Below are 17,182 nucleotides of genomic sequence, written 5' to 3' on the forward strand. Positions count from 1 at the left end.
CCCTCTGGCTTGGCAGAGAGTCATCCTGGGCTTCTGGAGAGTGACGACAAAGCCCTCCAGGGCTGGAAATGAGAGTCGTGTGATAATGAGCTGGCAGGGCGTAGCTGCCAGGCCACCAGCTTTGGACGGCCGCAGTCGGAACAGCCTGGGAGTTGATTTGTTCTCTCCAAATGTGCCATTATGGTGAGATTTCCCACAGGCTCGCTTTGGCAATAGCCATTTATGTCTCCCTCCCACCTGGGGGGACTCCTGATCCTGTCCCGGGAGGGGGCCCTGCTTCGCCGGCTGGGCTGTAATTGCCTCGTCGCGGCTCTCGGCCGCACATTTGGTCTTGTTTCTCACTCTGGGTCACATTTCATTTTGGTTTAAATAATGAAACCAACAGACTGGAGATTAGAGCCGTTAGATGATTCTGCTCCTAGGAAGTGGACGTCGTCTGTCCAAGATCAAAACTCACCCACAGCTCAGTGGACCCTCTGTGCCAGCGAGGCAGAAGACCACGGCCCCTCACTGCCAGGCTGCGTGGGGGACAGACCTGGGAGGCACATCGGGGTGAGCTCCATATGAAGCCAGCAGGAAGTGGGGCTCTTGGGGAGGAGAGGCCTTTGGCCTTGGAGGGATGACCTATGCCGTGGTCAGAGATTCCTGGGGATGGTCACACTGCAGCCCGTCTGCCCTCCCCCACCCCCTCAAAGCCCTTTCCCTCTTCCTGCAGGGAAACCAGGAGTCCAGGGAGGCTGGTGACAAGTCCCCAGCTGAGTGCACCCCCTCCCTGAAGGCATGGATCTTCTGCGGGAAGCCATGGAAGTGAATCTCAGGCACAGTCTGGACCCTTGAGCCTCAATTTCCTAATCTAAAATGACCTCGGCCCTACAGGACTGCCGCTGTGCCCAGGCAGAAGCCCCCAGGCCTGGTTGTGCGCAGGGCGGCAGTGGGCGGGGCAGCCAGGCCTGCCTCTCCTTTAGCGCTCTTGGGAGCTTGTCCAAGTTAACTGGGCTCCTTGTGTGGCTGGAGCAGGCCTGACCGCCTGAGAAGTGGACGCAGCGCTGGCCCCTGCTGCCCACAGCCTGCCCCAGGCTCGATTTTGGCTGCTTGGTGTCACGCCTCCCCAGCCCACTGGGTGGATGCGGTCTCCTTTACACACGGGTTTGCTAGCCATCGCCCGGCTCCGGGGAGCTTCGTCCCCCACAGCACAGGACTGTTGGCTTCCTGCAGCACTGTTGTCCAGTACATGCCAGACCCCTCGAGGGTGACAGGGACAGGCCATCCCCACCAGGAGAGCTCAGGCCTCTTGAAGCCACCTGCCTGGAGCAGCCTGGCTCCCACAGGCCTCAGTTTGGCAAAGGTCTTCACCAGGGACCCAGGAATCCCGGACTCTCGCTGCTGCCCCAGGCCCACCTGTTGGCCACCCCGTCACACACCTAAGCCCACAGCTTCCGTCCACCTCCCCCACCCTTTGCCCCCTGCTGCACCTGGGCCCACCTCCCTCCTTCCTCTGCCAGAGCCACTCCTGGAGTGGCCACTGGACTAGTCACAGATCAGCCTTCTGGGGTGGTCACTATGGATGACTGGCCTTCTGGGATGGTCACTGGGCATGTCTGGCCTCCTGGGATGGTCACTGCAGATGGGATGGCCTCCAGGGCTGGTCACTGTGGATAGGCTGGCCTTCAGAGCTGGTCATCATAGGCAGATGGCCTCCTGGGCTGGTCACTGTGGATAGCACCCCAGGCTGCTCCTGTCCCTCTGGCCCCAGAGCCTGCCACCACTCAGACAGCAGGGCTCTTCCAGGTGTGTGCCGGGGGTCTGCTGTGGGGGTCGTCACCAATGCCTGGGCCGGTCCCGCAGCTGTGACATGTGGACTGGGCAGGAGGTGCACCATGCCAGGCCTCCAGCTGCTCCTGGGAAAGTCCCCTGCCCCCCAGTCCCAAAGGCCACCTGGGCCCTTGAGGAGTGGTGCAGAGAGGGGGGTCCTGGGGGCCGTGTGCTGTGGAGGAGGCCGGGAGGGACGGGAGGCCCTGCTCCCGGCTCCTCTGCAGGGCCGTCGCCTGCCGACCAGCGCTGTCCCTCCTCCTGACAGAAGGATGACTGAGACTAGACACACTGAAGGGAGCCTCAGCTACGAGGCCCTCATGGAACGGGAGGATGCGCTCTGTATCCTGTGGCCATTACCCACTGGCTGGCTCCTCTCTGGGAAGGCAAAGGAACAGAACCCTCCCCAAACCAGTTTCCGCCCTGCCCGCAGGCTGGCCGCTGCGCTGCCTGGGGGACAAAGGCTCTTGTCCTTGTTGTCTCCTCCGGAGCTCCGTGTTCTTCTCTCCTGCTTCACCCTCCTTCTCCAATGGTGCTGGGGGGCCGGCTCCTCCCCAAGAAGAGCAGCTTCCCCGTCCTGTCCGGCCTTCCCCATGGCCTGAGGGTGGACCTGCTCCCCCGCCCCCCTCAGCAGCCGTGGCCCAGAGACACCGAGCCCACAGCAGAGCGGGCACAGCCATCCCTTGGTGGGCTGCAGGGCTGGTCCCAGGACCCCTGCGGACGCCAAAGTCCACGAGGCGCAGGCCCGTCACGTAAAGAGGCACAGCGCTGGCTTAGAAGCTCTGCACGAGTAGGCCATCTCTGATGACTTGCACCACCCCACGCAGCGGGGGTCATGAAGAGCTGAGGTGCCGCGCGGTCTGGGAAACAGTGGCTGGAAGATGTCCACGCGTTCAGTTGAGACGCGTTGTTAAAATGCTTTCCCCTGTACACTGTACTCACAGAAAGAGCTACGGGAGCCTCGGGCTCCATGTTACAGAGGCAGGCACACCCGGGATCTGGAGAGGGACTTGGCCATCACTGATCCAGGAGGAACAGTGATAGTGTGAGTGTTTTTCAGCCAGCGTCTTCGGAACCTGTAAGAGCTATTGTTCATTTCGAGTCTGAGGCAGGAAAACATCTGATGACCTAGTCTGGAGGCTCTTAGGCATAGGAGAATCCCCTCTTATTTAGGGGAGGTTCACCCTTTAGGTTTCTTCAGGCTTTCAACTGATTGGGTGAGGCCCACCAAGAGAGAGTTCAAGAGCTGATCCCCTGAAATAAGACCTCACAGACACCCAAAGCCATGTGCTACCAAATGCACGGCACCCCCAGGGACACGCAGAGTGAACCCCCACTCCCACCCCGTGTGCCCTCCTTGTCACCTGTCTCATGTCCCATCTGGAATAAGGTGCTCTTCGCATCACTGTTTCCTCAGCTGGTCTTGCAGACCCTGCCACTCAGCCGGTCCCCTTCCTGTTTCTCTGCTGTCCCCATCGTCCTCGTCCCCTTCTCTTCCTGCCCGTTTTCTCTCCTCAGAGGCAGGCTCTGCACAACGTGCCTCAGCCCTGGCTGCGAGGCCCCTGCTCTGCGTGGCCGCCCCTCCCCGGGCTGTTGGCTTTGCAGGATTAAAATCCCCATTAGGGGGACAAGGAGTCTCCCTGCGTGCCTCTGGGTGACTTCTACTGACATGCCTTCAGACCACAGGGACAGGCTGGCTCGGCTGACCACAGGAGTGGGCTGGAGACCGGATGAGGCCAGGCTGGCCCTGTGGTGGCCAACGTGGGGCCCACTGGAATCACCTCCACAGATGGCCCTTATCAGCCTGTGTCTTGCTGGCAGAAGAGCCGTGTGGCCAGGACAGTCCTTAATCACTGCACATTTCAAAACTGATCCTCAGAAACGCCGTGGAGCAGCCCTGTTGAAGGAGAAGGATGGCACTGCCCTCCCGCCGCCCAGCACAGCGGCAGGGCCCCTCTAAGCCCTGCCCACAGTGGACACGCAGACTCCAGAGGGAAATGACACGACCCTGCTCCTGCAGCCGGCAGAGCGCGCTCAGTCCCGAGTCACCACCCGCCCCACGGAGCAGAATGTCCCTCCAGCCCCAGAAAGCACGTCACTTGGACAGGCCCAGGAGGGCCTCAGGGTCTTTCCCACTGAAGGGACTTTGGGGGTGGGCTGTACGATCCCTGCAGAGGCCAAAAGTGGGGTTCAGTTCTCTGGAAGGAGCTCTCCTCAGGGTCAGAAACAAGAGGCAGCCGTGGGCCCCCAGGAGCCAGAGCCGTGGTTCTGCAGGGCCCTCAGAGAGGCACCCTGGGCCTTGGCCAGCAACTGGGCTCCCTCCCTGCTTCAGGCCAGCCCCAGACCAGAGATGTGGCTTCTAATTCCTCAGCTTTCCTGAGTACTCCTTCCCGGACCCTGGTCACAGGAGGCCAGTCTTCCCTCTTAGATGTTCCCAGGTCCTTCCCCACCTCCATGTCCCCCGCCCTGCTCACCTGGGGCTGCCCAAAGCCCTGGCCGCTATCTCCTGCCCCCTCCTCTGATCTCACCCCTGCAGCCCAGAGCTATCTAACCAAACAACATCCCAGCCTTCCACCCCACTGGGAGTGTGACAGGTGACATTCACATCAGGACACCCCCAGGTGTGCAGCGAGCTGCTAGGCACAGATGAGACAGGCAGGTGAGGGCGGGGGCCGCCACCAGGGGTCCCCTCCCACAACCTCTGGGAAACAGCTGTGGCCTGCCTTGCTCTCGGAGCCTCTGCTCCGCCCACCTGAGCCACCGCTGTCCCTCGGCACAGCCCCACACCTGCTCTGTTAGGGACCAGGCCTTCCCACACGCCCAGGGCTTCCCGCACATGGAACCCACCCTGGAAACCGCTGACCTGTCTCCTGCCCCAGCTGGAGCAGCCTGTCCTTGGAACCGTTGTGTCCAGTGCTTCTGCCTCAGCACCTGTCCCAGCACATGAACGTGACCTGGTCTGGGTGGGCAGCCTTCTGAGTGTGCCCCCACCCCCAGCAGGGCCCCCAGACAGCAGTACAGGCTCAACCGGGAGCCTCAGGTCCCTCTTCCAAGGCCAGAGGGACTATCTGCCAGGAAGAGGGCACACAGGTGGGCACCGCACACACTGTGGCTTGGACTGGCAGCTGGGGCTCTGCCTGAGCTGGAGGGTGACCACAAGCACAGACCCCCTTGGCGGCTGAAGTTGTGCCATGTGGAAGCTGCTGTCGGACCGTGGAAGAGGTCCTGAGGGGTGCTCTTGTCCACCTGGGTCTGCACCGTCCCGTGGGCCTGGACGGACTCTGGAGAAGGAACGTGGCAGTATCCTGCCGCCCGGTGTGGTCAGGCCATGGCCAACAGCCTCCTGAGACAAGGGGCTTCTTCGGACCGATGCTGTCACTTCCCGACACATTGTCACCCCACGCCCCTCAACACCCCAACTGCTGTGGTGAATCAGAGCCTGGAAGATGGCGGGAGGGAATGGGGCGCAGGTTGGTGCCTGGAGGGGGTCCTAACGGGAACGGGGGTGAGGCCCTTCACCTGCGCATGGTGAATGCTCTCCTACTCACTGCATGTGTCACCTTGTCCCAAGAAGGGCACAGTTGGAGAGGGAGTGGCCCAGGTGTCGTGGAAGAGTAAGAAGGCTGCTAAGTGCAACAGACCAGCAGGGCATTATCGTCCCAGCCAACCATCTGCTATTCACTGGCAGAGGGACAGATCACCCCTGACTGGCGTCACAAGCCTTGGTGGTTCCACGTGCTGGGCCATGGCTGCCCAGGCCCTTGGTCCTGACTGTCCCCACCCTGTGCCACCGGCCCTCCCTCTGTTCATCTCACCCTCTCGCTGGGAAACAACCTCAGTAAACGCTTCTAGAAATAGGAAGCTCTGGCTCTCCTCTAATTAGATAATTTGAAATTGGGCCAAATTGACAGAACCATTTTTATGTGTCTCCTCGTCTTTATTCCTTGTTTGAAAAGTTATGAGCAGGACTAGTACTTTGGAGTGTGAAGGCTGGTATTTATCTCCCGCTGAGTAGGACAACTCTGGCTGGAAACAGAGGGTCCCACAGCACCCGCTTTCCTTCCTGAGGTGGAAGTGCTCAGTTTAGGCCCCCCGTGGTCACCAGGGCCGCCCACCCACCACACTGGCCTGTCCTGGAGGTTGGTTCCATATGCTCTCCCACTCCCCGGGAGCCACGTCTCCAGGTGGCATCTCACACGCCAGCCTCCACTTCGTTACGCTGTTGTGATCCCCATCAACATGTGGGTGACCCCTCCATGTCCCCTCTGGGAGTGGACCATGAAAGATAGGGGGCAGGTCTCAGGGCATAGAGATGGACAGTCTCGTCAGCCGGGACTGCAGAGCTGGGCCGTTCCAAACACCGAGGGAGCCAAGCAGAGGTGGGTGGGCACAAGCCGCCTCACTCAGAGGGACCTCGGTGTCCTGCTGGAGGACTTCTTTCTCCTGTGTGCCCAGGGGAGGGTGCACTTGGCCCCTGGAAGCAGAAGGCTGCACAGGTGGGGCACATCAGTGACGGTGTCTCTGGGTAGCAGGGGTGGGCCTGAGTGCCTCCAAAGACCAGGCCCCGGCTTTGCCCAGGGCAGCACTGAGGGCTGGACACAGGACAGGATGCAACCCCACATTTCGTGTCCCTTGCCAGCTGCCAAGCAGCACCCTGGCTTGCCTGCACCAGCTCCGGAAGGCCCCAGTCCTTAGCTCCAGTGCAGGGCACGGAGCTTGACACTGCTGAGAGGAACCAGTCGCCTCACGGGGGCGCGGGCAGGGGGAGGCAGAGAGCCAAGCGGCAGCCTGGGGCCTCATCCCACAGCTCAGGCCTGTGGCAGAGGTTGATCTTCTGCTTTCCTAAGTTGGTGCCTTTTCTTTAGGAAGTAATTTCTTCTTTAAGACTAGAAAGCACCACAGCCTGTGGGCCCCATAACTCACCTGCTGCCCCTTCTAGGTCTCCTGGGGCTAAATCCTCCTCCTCTTCCCCTGAGCTCCTTATTCACACAGCACCCTCCCACCAGGCGATCCCATTTAAACACATAATAGGTTAAAGACTCAAGTCTAGCTTTGCTGTATCAGTCAGCAACAGCCACATAAATGCTGTGTAACAAACCCCCCTGGGTTCTCAGCTTAGCACATACCCTGAGCTCATGACCTCACAGGGTGACTGGTCTGGCTGACCCAGCCAGGAACCAGGAGATGACTCCACTTCTCTGCTTCATGCAGCTGGAGACTGCGGGTCAGGTGCAAGTTCAAAGCTCTTCTCCTGAGATCCTAGACCACAGAGGCCTAACTGCACAAGTGAATTTCTGGCCTCAGCTTGCCTCAGGTCCACTCTATTCTGTCAGCCAGAATAGGTCCCGTGGCCAAGCCCAAGTCCAGCTGGGCAGGGAGGTCCTCTTCTCTCTCAGTGCCTGGAGGAGGGGTGAAGGTTTGCCAACAGCATCCCACAAAGCCCAGGCACGAGGACTGGCAATGTCTTGCTAAACTGCCCTCCTGCCCAGATGATTGATGGAATACGCAGAACCCAGAGAATTTGCTAAAATCAAGGTGTAAATTCAGTAAAGTTGCAAGATATAAGACTAATATACAAAAACTGCCATTTCTATAACTTACAGCAGTTACTGGAAATGAACTAAAATGAACCATTTATAATAACACTAGACGTAGCAAAAGGTGTGTAGGGCTCATCACTGGAATCCACAGAACTGTGCAAAGAGAGACGGAACTAGAACCAGATCAGTGTGTGAGCAGAGGCCTGAATTTAGAAATCAGAGAATCTTCTGAACACTGGCTGGGCAGTGCGGGGGGGTCAGGGACTGTAAAGCAGGTGGGGAGGAAGGTTAGGACGCAGCGCTGTTGCCAGACGACCCGGCCACTGAGCCCCGAGCATCACCAGAGTGGCTGAGGAGTTTAATTTTGACTTAATTCATTCATCTAAATTCTTGTGCTAGTGGCCACCATATTGGACGGCAGGGCCCTGGAGCCCTGTCCAGAAAGCCCAGAGGGACCTGTATCCCTAGTTCTGTACTGAACCGTGAGAGACAAGGTCAGACACACACTCCCCGTCCCTCCCTGTCGAGCCCCCTTGTGGTGTGAGCTCTGAGGAAGGGCTGCGTCTCTGTCCCCGAGGACACCTGCCCAGGCGGTGACAGCCTGGCTAGGCCCTGTCTGCTGGGGCCTTTCCAGCCCATGTTTCAAAGGCCTCCAGCTGGCTCATGTCCCCTCTGCCACCGGCTCCTCGCAGCAGGCTCCACTCAGGAAGGGAAAGGCGTGGTCTCTGCTGTGTCCCTCCCCGGCACTGACCCTGTCAATGGGAGGCACAGGACGGTCTCTCAGGTCCAGGAAAGTCACAGAAAGTGGAGTTGTTCCCCAGGGAGGCCCCCCAGCCTCTCCCGGAGGCGCACCTGCCCTGAGACACAGGATGCTCCCATCTAAAGCTGCACCCCCACCAAAGGAGAGGGGACAGCAGGGGCTGGGGACACGTCGCCCTGTCCCTCCACCCTAAAGACGCTGTAGCAGCTGCAGCAGGAGGAACCTTTCTCCTGTGGGCCACTGAAGGGTCCCCACGCTGCTGGGAGAGCAGCTGGCTCCCACCGGCCCCTGCCTCCTCCAGTCACGGCCCGGGTTGACGCTGGCACTTGGCTTCCGAGCGGGCAACTTGCATGTGGGGTCCCTTTTACCAGATGAACACCCCTCAACCCCCAGGCCACGTGCTGCCATCACCAAAGGCCTGTCACCTCCTCCATGGGGACAGGAAGCAGCCTGGGCCGCATCTGTAAGGGCCAGGGAGGCTCTTCCTTGGCTCCCACATCAGAGGGGCCCAGTGTCCACATTCTACAGAAAGGTCCAGATGGTTGCTGAGAGGACTTGGAGGGAAGGTGAGAGAGACGCAGGTTCCAGTGGGTTCTGGTAGGTTCTACCAAGGTCTCGCAGCTCTTGAAGAGACTACAGAGAAAGGCCCTCCTTTAAACCACCCCCCAGACAAGCGATGCCCAAGGGCCTTGGCACAGCCACCAGGGGTCATGGAGGAACAGGACCAGATTTAAGAGAAGCACGTCACTTGGAGAAAGGCTGGCGGAAGCCCTGGAAGGGCACGAGGAGGGAGCTGGAGAAGCCAGCCACGCCACTGGAGGACCTGAGGCCCACGCTGTCCTCCCAGCACCGGGTCCTTCCCCCGGCAGCCCTGCGCGGAGGCCTGCGGCTCTGGGAGGGTGCGGGCTGCACGGAGCCCCGCAGCAGCTCCTGAGCCAGCAGAAGCAGAGCGCCCGTGTCCACTCCCATTCTGGGTCTGCTCTGTCCAGCGCTGTCTCCGTTCTCTGCCCCAGACTCCCAGCGGCCGGATTCTGCCACAGTAATGATGGCTGTCTGTGCTGTGTTCCGGAGCTCACCCCGGGGGCCAGGAGCGCCCGATGGCACTTGATTCTCTGTCCCTCTCACCCTCCCCGCCGTAGGAGGGAGCCTGAAGGTTGCATTCTGCATGTGGCTTGGAGGCCAGCTGAGACCTCCCGGCGCTGCAGGCTCAGGGGCCTGTCTGGGCCTCAGTTGCTCACTCCAGTCCAGGGACACCAGGGCTGCCTGCTCTGCCCTCCTGTGTGCCCAAGGGCCACATGCCATCGGGTGTTCCAGGTGCTGAGAGCTGAGACTTTGCTGTGTGGACATGGCCTACTGGCTGCTGCAGAGTCCACTGTGCCTACAAGCCAGGAAGGCTAGTGCGATGCAGCACCCCTTGCAGGTGAGAGCTCAGGTGGGCCTCCTGTGGTCTGCAGTCAGTGCCGAGGGCCAGGGGCTGCTGCAGACAGCAGCAGAGAGGGACACCGGGGAGCGGAGGTGTGGACCCACTCTGACCATGCTGGACAGCAGTGGGCTTGGCCGTCCCTCTGCAGTACGACTGTGCAGACGGGCCTGGAAGCTCCCCCTGGAGCCAGCCTTCCTGCGATCCTGGAAGTTGTTTGACCCTGGTTGGGTCAAGGGACCCTTCTCTGCAGTTGGCCTCTACCCCTTAGCAAAATGAGAGTTGGGGTTACTGTCGGTCAGCCCAGCGGCACCCCAGGGCAGCACTCACTTGGCCAACTGTGGCCCCTGCCTGGCCCTGGGTCCACACACAGCAGGCCCCCACGCCTCCTCTTCCTTGCCTATCTTTCCTGCTCAGACTGAAGCCCAGGCCACCACTCATGGGCACCATGATGAGTGACATGCATCCAGCCCCCTTCTTCCCTCCAAGCCGGAGCCAGAGATGGAGGCCACAGGCCGGGCTGGCCAGGATGACCACCAGGAGAGACTGCACTTCTGCGGGGTCAGGGAGGGAGAGACCTAGCTCACCAGCTCCACTGTGTCCTCCACGCCTGGCTTTGATCAGAGCCCGGGACACTGTGGGGCCATGCTCAGGGAGCAGCAGACCCCCATCTTGTGGGGAAAGTCACCCTTGTGTTGCACAGCCAGAGCCATGATACGTGTAGGTAGTCACCGTTCTAGTCTGTGACTGCCCTGCCCATGTCCTGATTCCAGACTGAGCTACATGCACATGTGTGCACACACACACGCACATGCACACACACACACACACACACACACACACACACACACACACACTCATGCCTGCAGGAACATGGGATTTGCTATACATAGGAAGTAACAGCCCATGAGGGTCCAGCATACAGCAGGCTCCGGGACCAGGGCCCCCTCCTGAGAGGGGGCACCTTGGTGGGCGCAGAGAATCCACTATGCCCTGTAATCTGCCAACCCAGTGACAACGTCCAGGCAGTGTGGGAGAGATGAGCCTTTGCTCTCACCTCCAGACAGACCTCGGGGGGCACCCTGGGGGAAGTAGCCCACCACCCTCAGGCCCTCAGCCCATGAGACCTGGGGAGCTGATCCGTCCCTGGAGGTTGGCCTGAGCCTGGGTCCACCTGCTGGAGCTGGCCTCCCCGAGCAGGCTGCCTCTGTCCTTGCTATAGCACCCCACCCCCTGGAGCTCTCTCTGGGCGCTCCCACCTGGGGGACTTCGGATGTCCCCCGGCTCTGGCAGCTCGTGGACTCTATAGAGCAAATCCCCTGTCCCCCATGTGCCTGTGGGCCATGCCCTGCCCTGGACCATGATGGTCTAGGAGAACCTAGTGCCCATCACTCAGGAGTAAGCCAGCATGGCCACAGGGGGACCCTCACTCCCAGGTGGACATCGATGCTGATGGCTGGCCCCAGGCGGGGAGGTTTAGCTGTGGAGGGGACAGTGTGTGTGATGGCCTCCCGGCACAGCAGAGGAAGAGAGAAACCACACCTGAGGACAGAGACTGTTTCCTGGTCTCTCGATGGGAGCCGAGCCAGCCTGGGAGACGCGGGCACGCCACTGCTGGCCTTGAGGACGCGCTGGTGTCCTTGGGGGCTGCAGATCAGGCGGGAGGCGCGTCCCCTTTGGACCTCAAGAAGGCACTGGCTTTGCCAACGCTTTGGTCCTGGGACTTCCGCCCTCCAGAACTGTAAAGTAAGCCCCCGTGACTTCAAGTCCCTCAGCCTGTGGCAGCTTGTGACAGCAGCTGTGGCACATGCTATGGGGCCCTGCTGGCCACGTGGGGATTCTGGCCTTTGCTTAGAGAGAAACAGGAGTCATTTCAAATGCCTCGTGTGGAGAGGGATCCCACGAGGGCACCCTGCCTGTCCTGTGTGGCTGGGGCCCTAGAGGGAAGCCCAAGCAGCAAAGATGTGGTCAGAGGAGAGGGGCCAGTCTCCAGCTGCCTCCTTGGACAGGGAGGTGGCAGACTCATGGCCCCCGGGTCCCTGGGTCACCCCTCCTTCCTCCAGGGTGGGGCTGCAGTGCGGGGAGTGGGGGGCCAGGGCTAGGGCTCTATATGCGGCCAGGAGGGGAAGCGGCCCCATGTCCTACGTCCCTGGGCTTCCTGGACAAGTGTCAGCTGCTGCCCTGCTGCTCCCCGAGGGTGGGGGGCGCCTATGGAGAAACCAGCGAGCACCAGCCACACAGGAGGCTGCGCTTTTGCGGAGGTGGTGAATGGAGGAGCCTGGAAATGAAGTTCAGGTGGTGGCTCAGGTGCTCCATGCCCTGGAGGCCCTGCTGTGCCTTTGTCCAGACGCAGCCCATCCATCTGTGCAATTCCAGGCACAGGAACCGAGCGAGCCTGGGAAAAATTAGCATCTCATCCACACCAGGATCCCCGGGAGCAACGAGTCCCACTCCCTTGCACTTAAAAGGCCACATCTATCTAACAGCAAGGTATTGGTTTCTGTGGGACGCGCTTCGTGCTTCTCCCAGCCCAGGTCCCTGCTGGCACTGGCAGCCCCAGATCCTACTCGACAAGCAGCGGCTCTGCTTCCCAGCGCCTGAAGCTGGGGGCCACTCGGAGCCCTTCTGCAGAGGGGACCAAGCTGTCAATCAGCTTAGCACAACCCCGACTCTGGTGGGATGGGAAGGGGTGGAACAAGGGGGGAGGTGGACTCCCCGTCCAGGACCTTGGTGAAGGTCACTGGCGGGGACTCCAGGCAGGGGATAGGGACCAACAATAGACCTGAGGGGCCACTTGTAGCAATATGACTGTGGACAGCCCACTGACAGCGTCTTCCTCGGCACAGGGCACAATGCTACCCACACCCCATGAGCCACCGTGTGCAGACCCCAGTGCAGCTTGTGCCCAGGAAGGGAGGGGGCCTGGGGAGCTGCCCCTGCCAGGGTGGCTGCCAGGGTTTTAGTCCTAGTTTTCTCACGTGTGCACCCATCCTACAGGCAGTGAGGGAGACGGAGCTGCCCACGAGGGCAGAAGGGTTCTAAGCCTATCCTGGAGGTGGTCCGATTTTTCGTCACAACTCACGATGACGCCTTCTGGCTGATCGCCAGGCGCCATCTTAGCCATGTGTGGCCTCAGAACCGGGAAGTGAGCATCAGTCTGCAAGTCAGGTTTCCTCTTCTCCATCTCTGATGTGACGTGCCCTACATCTCCCCCGTTTTGTTTTATTGGCCAGTGTCTACCTTTCACTGGAGAGTGTGCCTGTGTTAGGTTGTCCCCCTCTGGGGCTCTTACCTGTCACTGACTACCACTCTGGCTCTTCAGGCAGTTCACCTGCAGGATCGGCAGACCCAGTGGGAAACCTCAAGGAGGGGAGGTGACTTAGGCCTATGAAGAAGACCCTCTTGCCTCTGACTTACACCTGCACATCCTGGTAGGGCCCATGGCCAACCTCACAGGGCTCCCAGTCAGTATCTCGTAAGACGGCCTATCGCTGCTGGACCACCATCAATTGAACAGCTTTGGCTCGATCCTTGAGCAACTGGAGGAGCCTGTTGATTACACAAGGTCCAAATGTCAACACAAGCATTATAGTGACCAAGGGGCCTACCAAGGGGAGAAGGTAAAGGGGCCACCCATTTAGCCCAGTCCACAGAAAGCTTTATTGCAGCTCATTCCGACAGTTTTCAAGGTCTTTTTAACCTTTTAATCTTATCTTGAACAATACTAGAGTGACTGGCATAGAAGCAGCACTTCTCCTGAAGGAACAGGCACAGTCCTCCCTCTCTGGCCATAAGCAGGTCCAGGCCATGATGGCTTTGGAGGACTCCTGCAGCCAAGGAGTCGAGTTGAGATTGCAGGTCCAAGATAGGGCTGCAACATGGTGCATGTCACCTATCATCCGCTGAGAAAGCTTATTGTACATCTGCGAAGAAGTACCGAGGCCAGAGGTCAAGTACCCATCCCCGTGGCCACCCGCAGGCCCAACAGCAAAGGAACAGCATGAATGGCTCTTTGGGGCCTGGAAAGGGAATCATCACCAGCAGTATAGGCAGGGACTGGTCATTAAGGAGGATCCCAGTGTCAGGAGGAGGAGGACCACAGTGCAGACCCCCTCCAATTACCCAGTAGGACACCGTGCGCCATATCCCCACAGAGAAAGGCAGTACCCTTAGGAGGACAGAGCATACCACCTACTGATCGGTCAAAAAACTTATTGCCTCCACACCAGAGGGGATTCAACGTCCCCACATCTAGAGTGCTGTCTCTAGTGAGACAGATGACATTAGGCATGGTCACCAAGGGCAAAAGGACTTCTGAGTGGGGTGGGAGTATAGGGCATCTACTAGGGAGAGGTGAGGTTATATTCCACCAAACAGGAATGGCAGTAGCCTTTAAGGGTCCATTCTTTCCTGGGGGCAGGGGCATATAAGGACCAACAAATTGGCTTACCACCACTTACAGCATCAAAGTGTGCCTTCCCACAGCATGTATCCCCCAACAAACATGAATGCCACGAGGGAGACAATGAGGAGTCCAGTCACAACCAGGCAAAGCGTCCAGAATGGTCTTTTCATTTCAAATGAGAAAATAAAGAATCATACCTCAAGAGGGGGTGCTCTTGGGAAATCACTTTTGTTCTGGCAAACAGTATTTTAGATCTCTAGCGGGGACCCAAATTGGACTTGGCTCCCCAATCGGGAATCACATCCAAATCCCCTCCCTACACTAATGAGGGGATCAGCACCGTGCTATGATCCAGTAAGGGGTCCCTCCATCGGACCTCTACCTTTAAATAAGGTGTCTGATTAGACCAATGTCTCTGGAAAGCAGTCAGAGGTTGCTCTTGGGAAAAATTTGAAATAATGTAAGCATGGCTGACCTTAATCGCTCATGGGGGTTGCTTCCGCCTTTTTGTTTTATTAGTTGGTCCTTTAAGGTAATCTCCCTCTTCCTCACCAGTTGTTCTGCTCGGTCCCAGGTGGCCAATCCAAAAGACTGGCATCCACCAACCTGGGTGCAGTGTGTGCCAAGGTTTCCCAGTCCTTTCGGCCTGGGCATCTGAGATCTCTAAACCTCGCCTTTTGAGCCTGAATCTCAGCGCTTTAAGAGCCGGAGCACCATGCTTAGTGTGAGATTTCCCCATCTCTTCAGGGAGACCCTGACCTCGGAACTTGCTTGGCTTGGCTCCCCGATACTTTCGCTTTGGTGAACCGACTTCTCCATGTCCCTGTTCGGGCACCAGATGTCGGGGGTTTTAGCCCTTGTTCCCTCCCGACCTGCGGGAGAGATGGGAAGAACACGCCCTGGCCAGGATGAGCCAAGAAAGGAGAGGGCCAACTGACCGCCCGCACTCAGCCCTCCCTCGCCAGAGGACAATCAGACGCATCAGGGAGACCAGTCAAGGCTGGAGCTCGTTTATTGAGGAAGCACACACAGCTAATATGAGGCCCAGGAGCCAATCAGGATAAAGGTCAGCAGGGTGGGGAGAGCTCACGTGTACACCCATCCTACAGGCAGTGAAGGAGACGGAGCTGCCCACGAGGGCGGAAGGGTTCTGAGCCTATCCTAGAGGTGGTTCGATTTTTCGTCATAACCCACGATAACGCCTTCTGGCTGATCGCCAGGCGCCATCTTAGCCATGTGCGGCCCCAGGACTGGGAAGTGAGCATCAGTCTGCAAGTCAGGTTTCCTCTTCTCCATCGTAGGTTTCTATTTCTCTGATGTGACGTGCCCTACAGGCAGCCAATACCTAGAGACAGCAAAGGCCTTTGGCGATGGCACCTGTCCCTGGCACCTGTTCTCTCCTCCCTGCCACCAGGGGCTGGTGGCCTTCCTCTGCCATGCCCTGAGGCCAGCAGAGTGGAGTGGCCCTGCATGATGGGAGACCTCAGAAACCAGGAGCCCCTGGAGGCCTTTCCCAAGAGCCCACCCCCACCTGCTCTGCTGACTTACAGCCAAGGTCCACCTGTCCTGGGCGTACCAGGCCAGATACAGAAACCACCCTGTCCCACACAGGATCCTTAACCACAGCACAGGTGGCTCTGTCCTCGTCCCTCCCGGCATGTCCCTATGCGAGGTGCCCTGCCTGCGTCTCTGTGAATGACGGGTTCTCTCCTCAGTCTTCTCCTTGTCAGTCTCACATCTGAGTAAACCAGACCAAGGCCAGCCCAGCGGCTGCCCTCCCTCCCACACGTCCACAGGCAGATGCCGGCAGGAAGACCTGCAAAGGGCACGGCTCTGCACAAGCTTCCTCCTGGGAGGCCGAGGGGCAGGGACAGAAGAGGCACCCTTCCCTGGTCCTCCTCCAGGGAACGTGGCACTCTCCCGCTGGACCACAGCAACCTGGCAAGGGCTGCTTTACACCCTCTGGCAGGTCCACCTGGCCTTTTTCCTTCCCCCTGTAGGAGGCTGATTCAAACACGGAGCCCCAGGCGAAGGGCTCACCAGGCTCATGCAGAACCAAACACTCCGAGTGGACGTGACATGGGCAGGGCTGGGCGAGCCACTTGGGGACATGGGGTTCCCGCAGAGGGAGAGCTCAGTCTCTGTCCTCAGTTAGAGTGAGAGGTGCCCCCAGGAGGAGGGTCACTGGGGGCCTTTGGCGTTGGCACCTGACCCTGGCACCTGCTCTCACCTCCCTGCCGCCAGGGGCTGGTGGCCTTCCTCTGCCATGCTCTCAGGCCAGCGGCGTGGAGTGGCCCTGCATGGTGGGAGACCTCAGAAACCAGGAGCCCCAAGTCAGCCTGTCTCCTGTGAGCTGCTCCCGTCAGGAGTCTTGGCCACAGTGGGGGAAAGCCAGCTGCCAGCCACCAGCCTGTCTGAGCCCCAGGACTCCAGGCTGTAGCCCAAGTCCTGCAGCCTGGGGCTTCCCTGTGACTGCCCCAGCTTTGAAACTGAAAGTCCCACAGCCTAAAGTCCCCTGAGGACTGGGCACACTAGAATGCCGGTCACTCTGCTGCAGGCCTTCCTGGAGAAGGGCTTCGGGTCACAAGGTGCAGGTGAGCAGAGGGCCTGTGTCCAGGAAGCCTATGCCCCTGTCCTGCAAGAAACCCAGAGCTCACTTCCCTCAGCCTCACTTCCCTCCCCCAGGCCAGTGTCTCAAGTCCCTCTGCTCCTCGGAGTACCATCCTGGCTGATGGGCCTGGACTCAGCACTGTCCCGGGTCCCAGGAGACAGACGGGGGCAGCTTGAACGCTCTCTGGGGCTCTCACAGCTGGTTTTCTCTTTATTAGTCGCAGACGTTTTTCTCTGCACTCCCTGAAGCAATTGCTGCTGATCTCCTCTGAGACCCTGAAGGCTTTTCCCTTTGACTCCCAGGTCAGAGAGCTTGGCCCTGACCAGGGCTGGTGGCTGCACACTGGTAGCTCCACATTGGCAGCGGAGGCTGGCTGGGGACACTGGGCCCCGCCAGGCCTGGCCTCCAGGTGGCCAGGCCTTGTTGCTGCATGGCTGGTGAGCAGCACAGGATTGACCTGGTCCTCAGCACACTCGCTCACGCCCCAGGTCATGACCCAGCTCCCACCAGTGAGCAAGTGCTGGCTGGCCTGTCCTGCGACCACTGACTCAGACCCAGGGAGACGGACGCCTGCCTGGGAGGACTGCCCTCCCGGGCACTTTGAAACCTCAGGCAGATGGCAAATAGGGTGTCAGCA

The 17,182-nt window shown here is 59.5% G+C and overlaps 1 protein-coding gene across 19 annotated transcripts in view; it reads right to left on the bottom strand.

The window, feature by feature from the left end:
* Window positions 1-17,182, bottom strand: part of LOC144372299 (mitotic spindle assembly checkpoint protein MAD1-like) — an 82,091-nt gene that overhangs the window by 10,732 nt on the left and 54,177 nt on the right. Inside the window, exons 4-5 of one of the 19 annotated variants that reach the window (XM_078035679.1) lie at window positions 12,947-13,078; window positions 11,238-11,924 (exon numbers count right to left, since the gene is read on the bottom strand). The exons of 15 other annotated variants lie outside the window; for them this stretch is intronic. In XM_078035679.1, the coding sequence (XP_077891805.1) occupies window positions 13,015-13,078 (64 nt within the window). In that variant the 3' untranslated portion in view covers window positions 11,238-11,924; window positions 12,947-13,014. 3 more of the 19 variants (XR_013432318.1, XM_078035678.1, XM_078035684.1) reach the window with 3 other exon arrangements.

Source organism: Ictidomys tridecemlineatus, assembly GCF_052094955.1.
Source record: "Ictidomys tridecemlineatus isolate mIctTri1 chromosome 12 unlocalized genomic scaffold, mIctTri1.hap1 SUPER_12_unloc_2, whole genome shotgun sequence".
NCBI lineage: Eukaryota > Metazoa > Chordata > Mammalia > Rodentia > Sciuridae > Ictidomys > Ictidomys tridecemlineatus.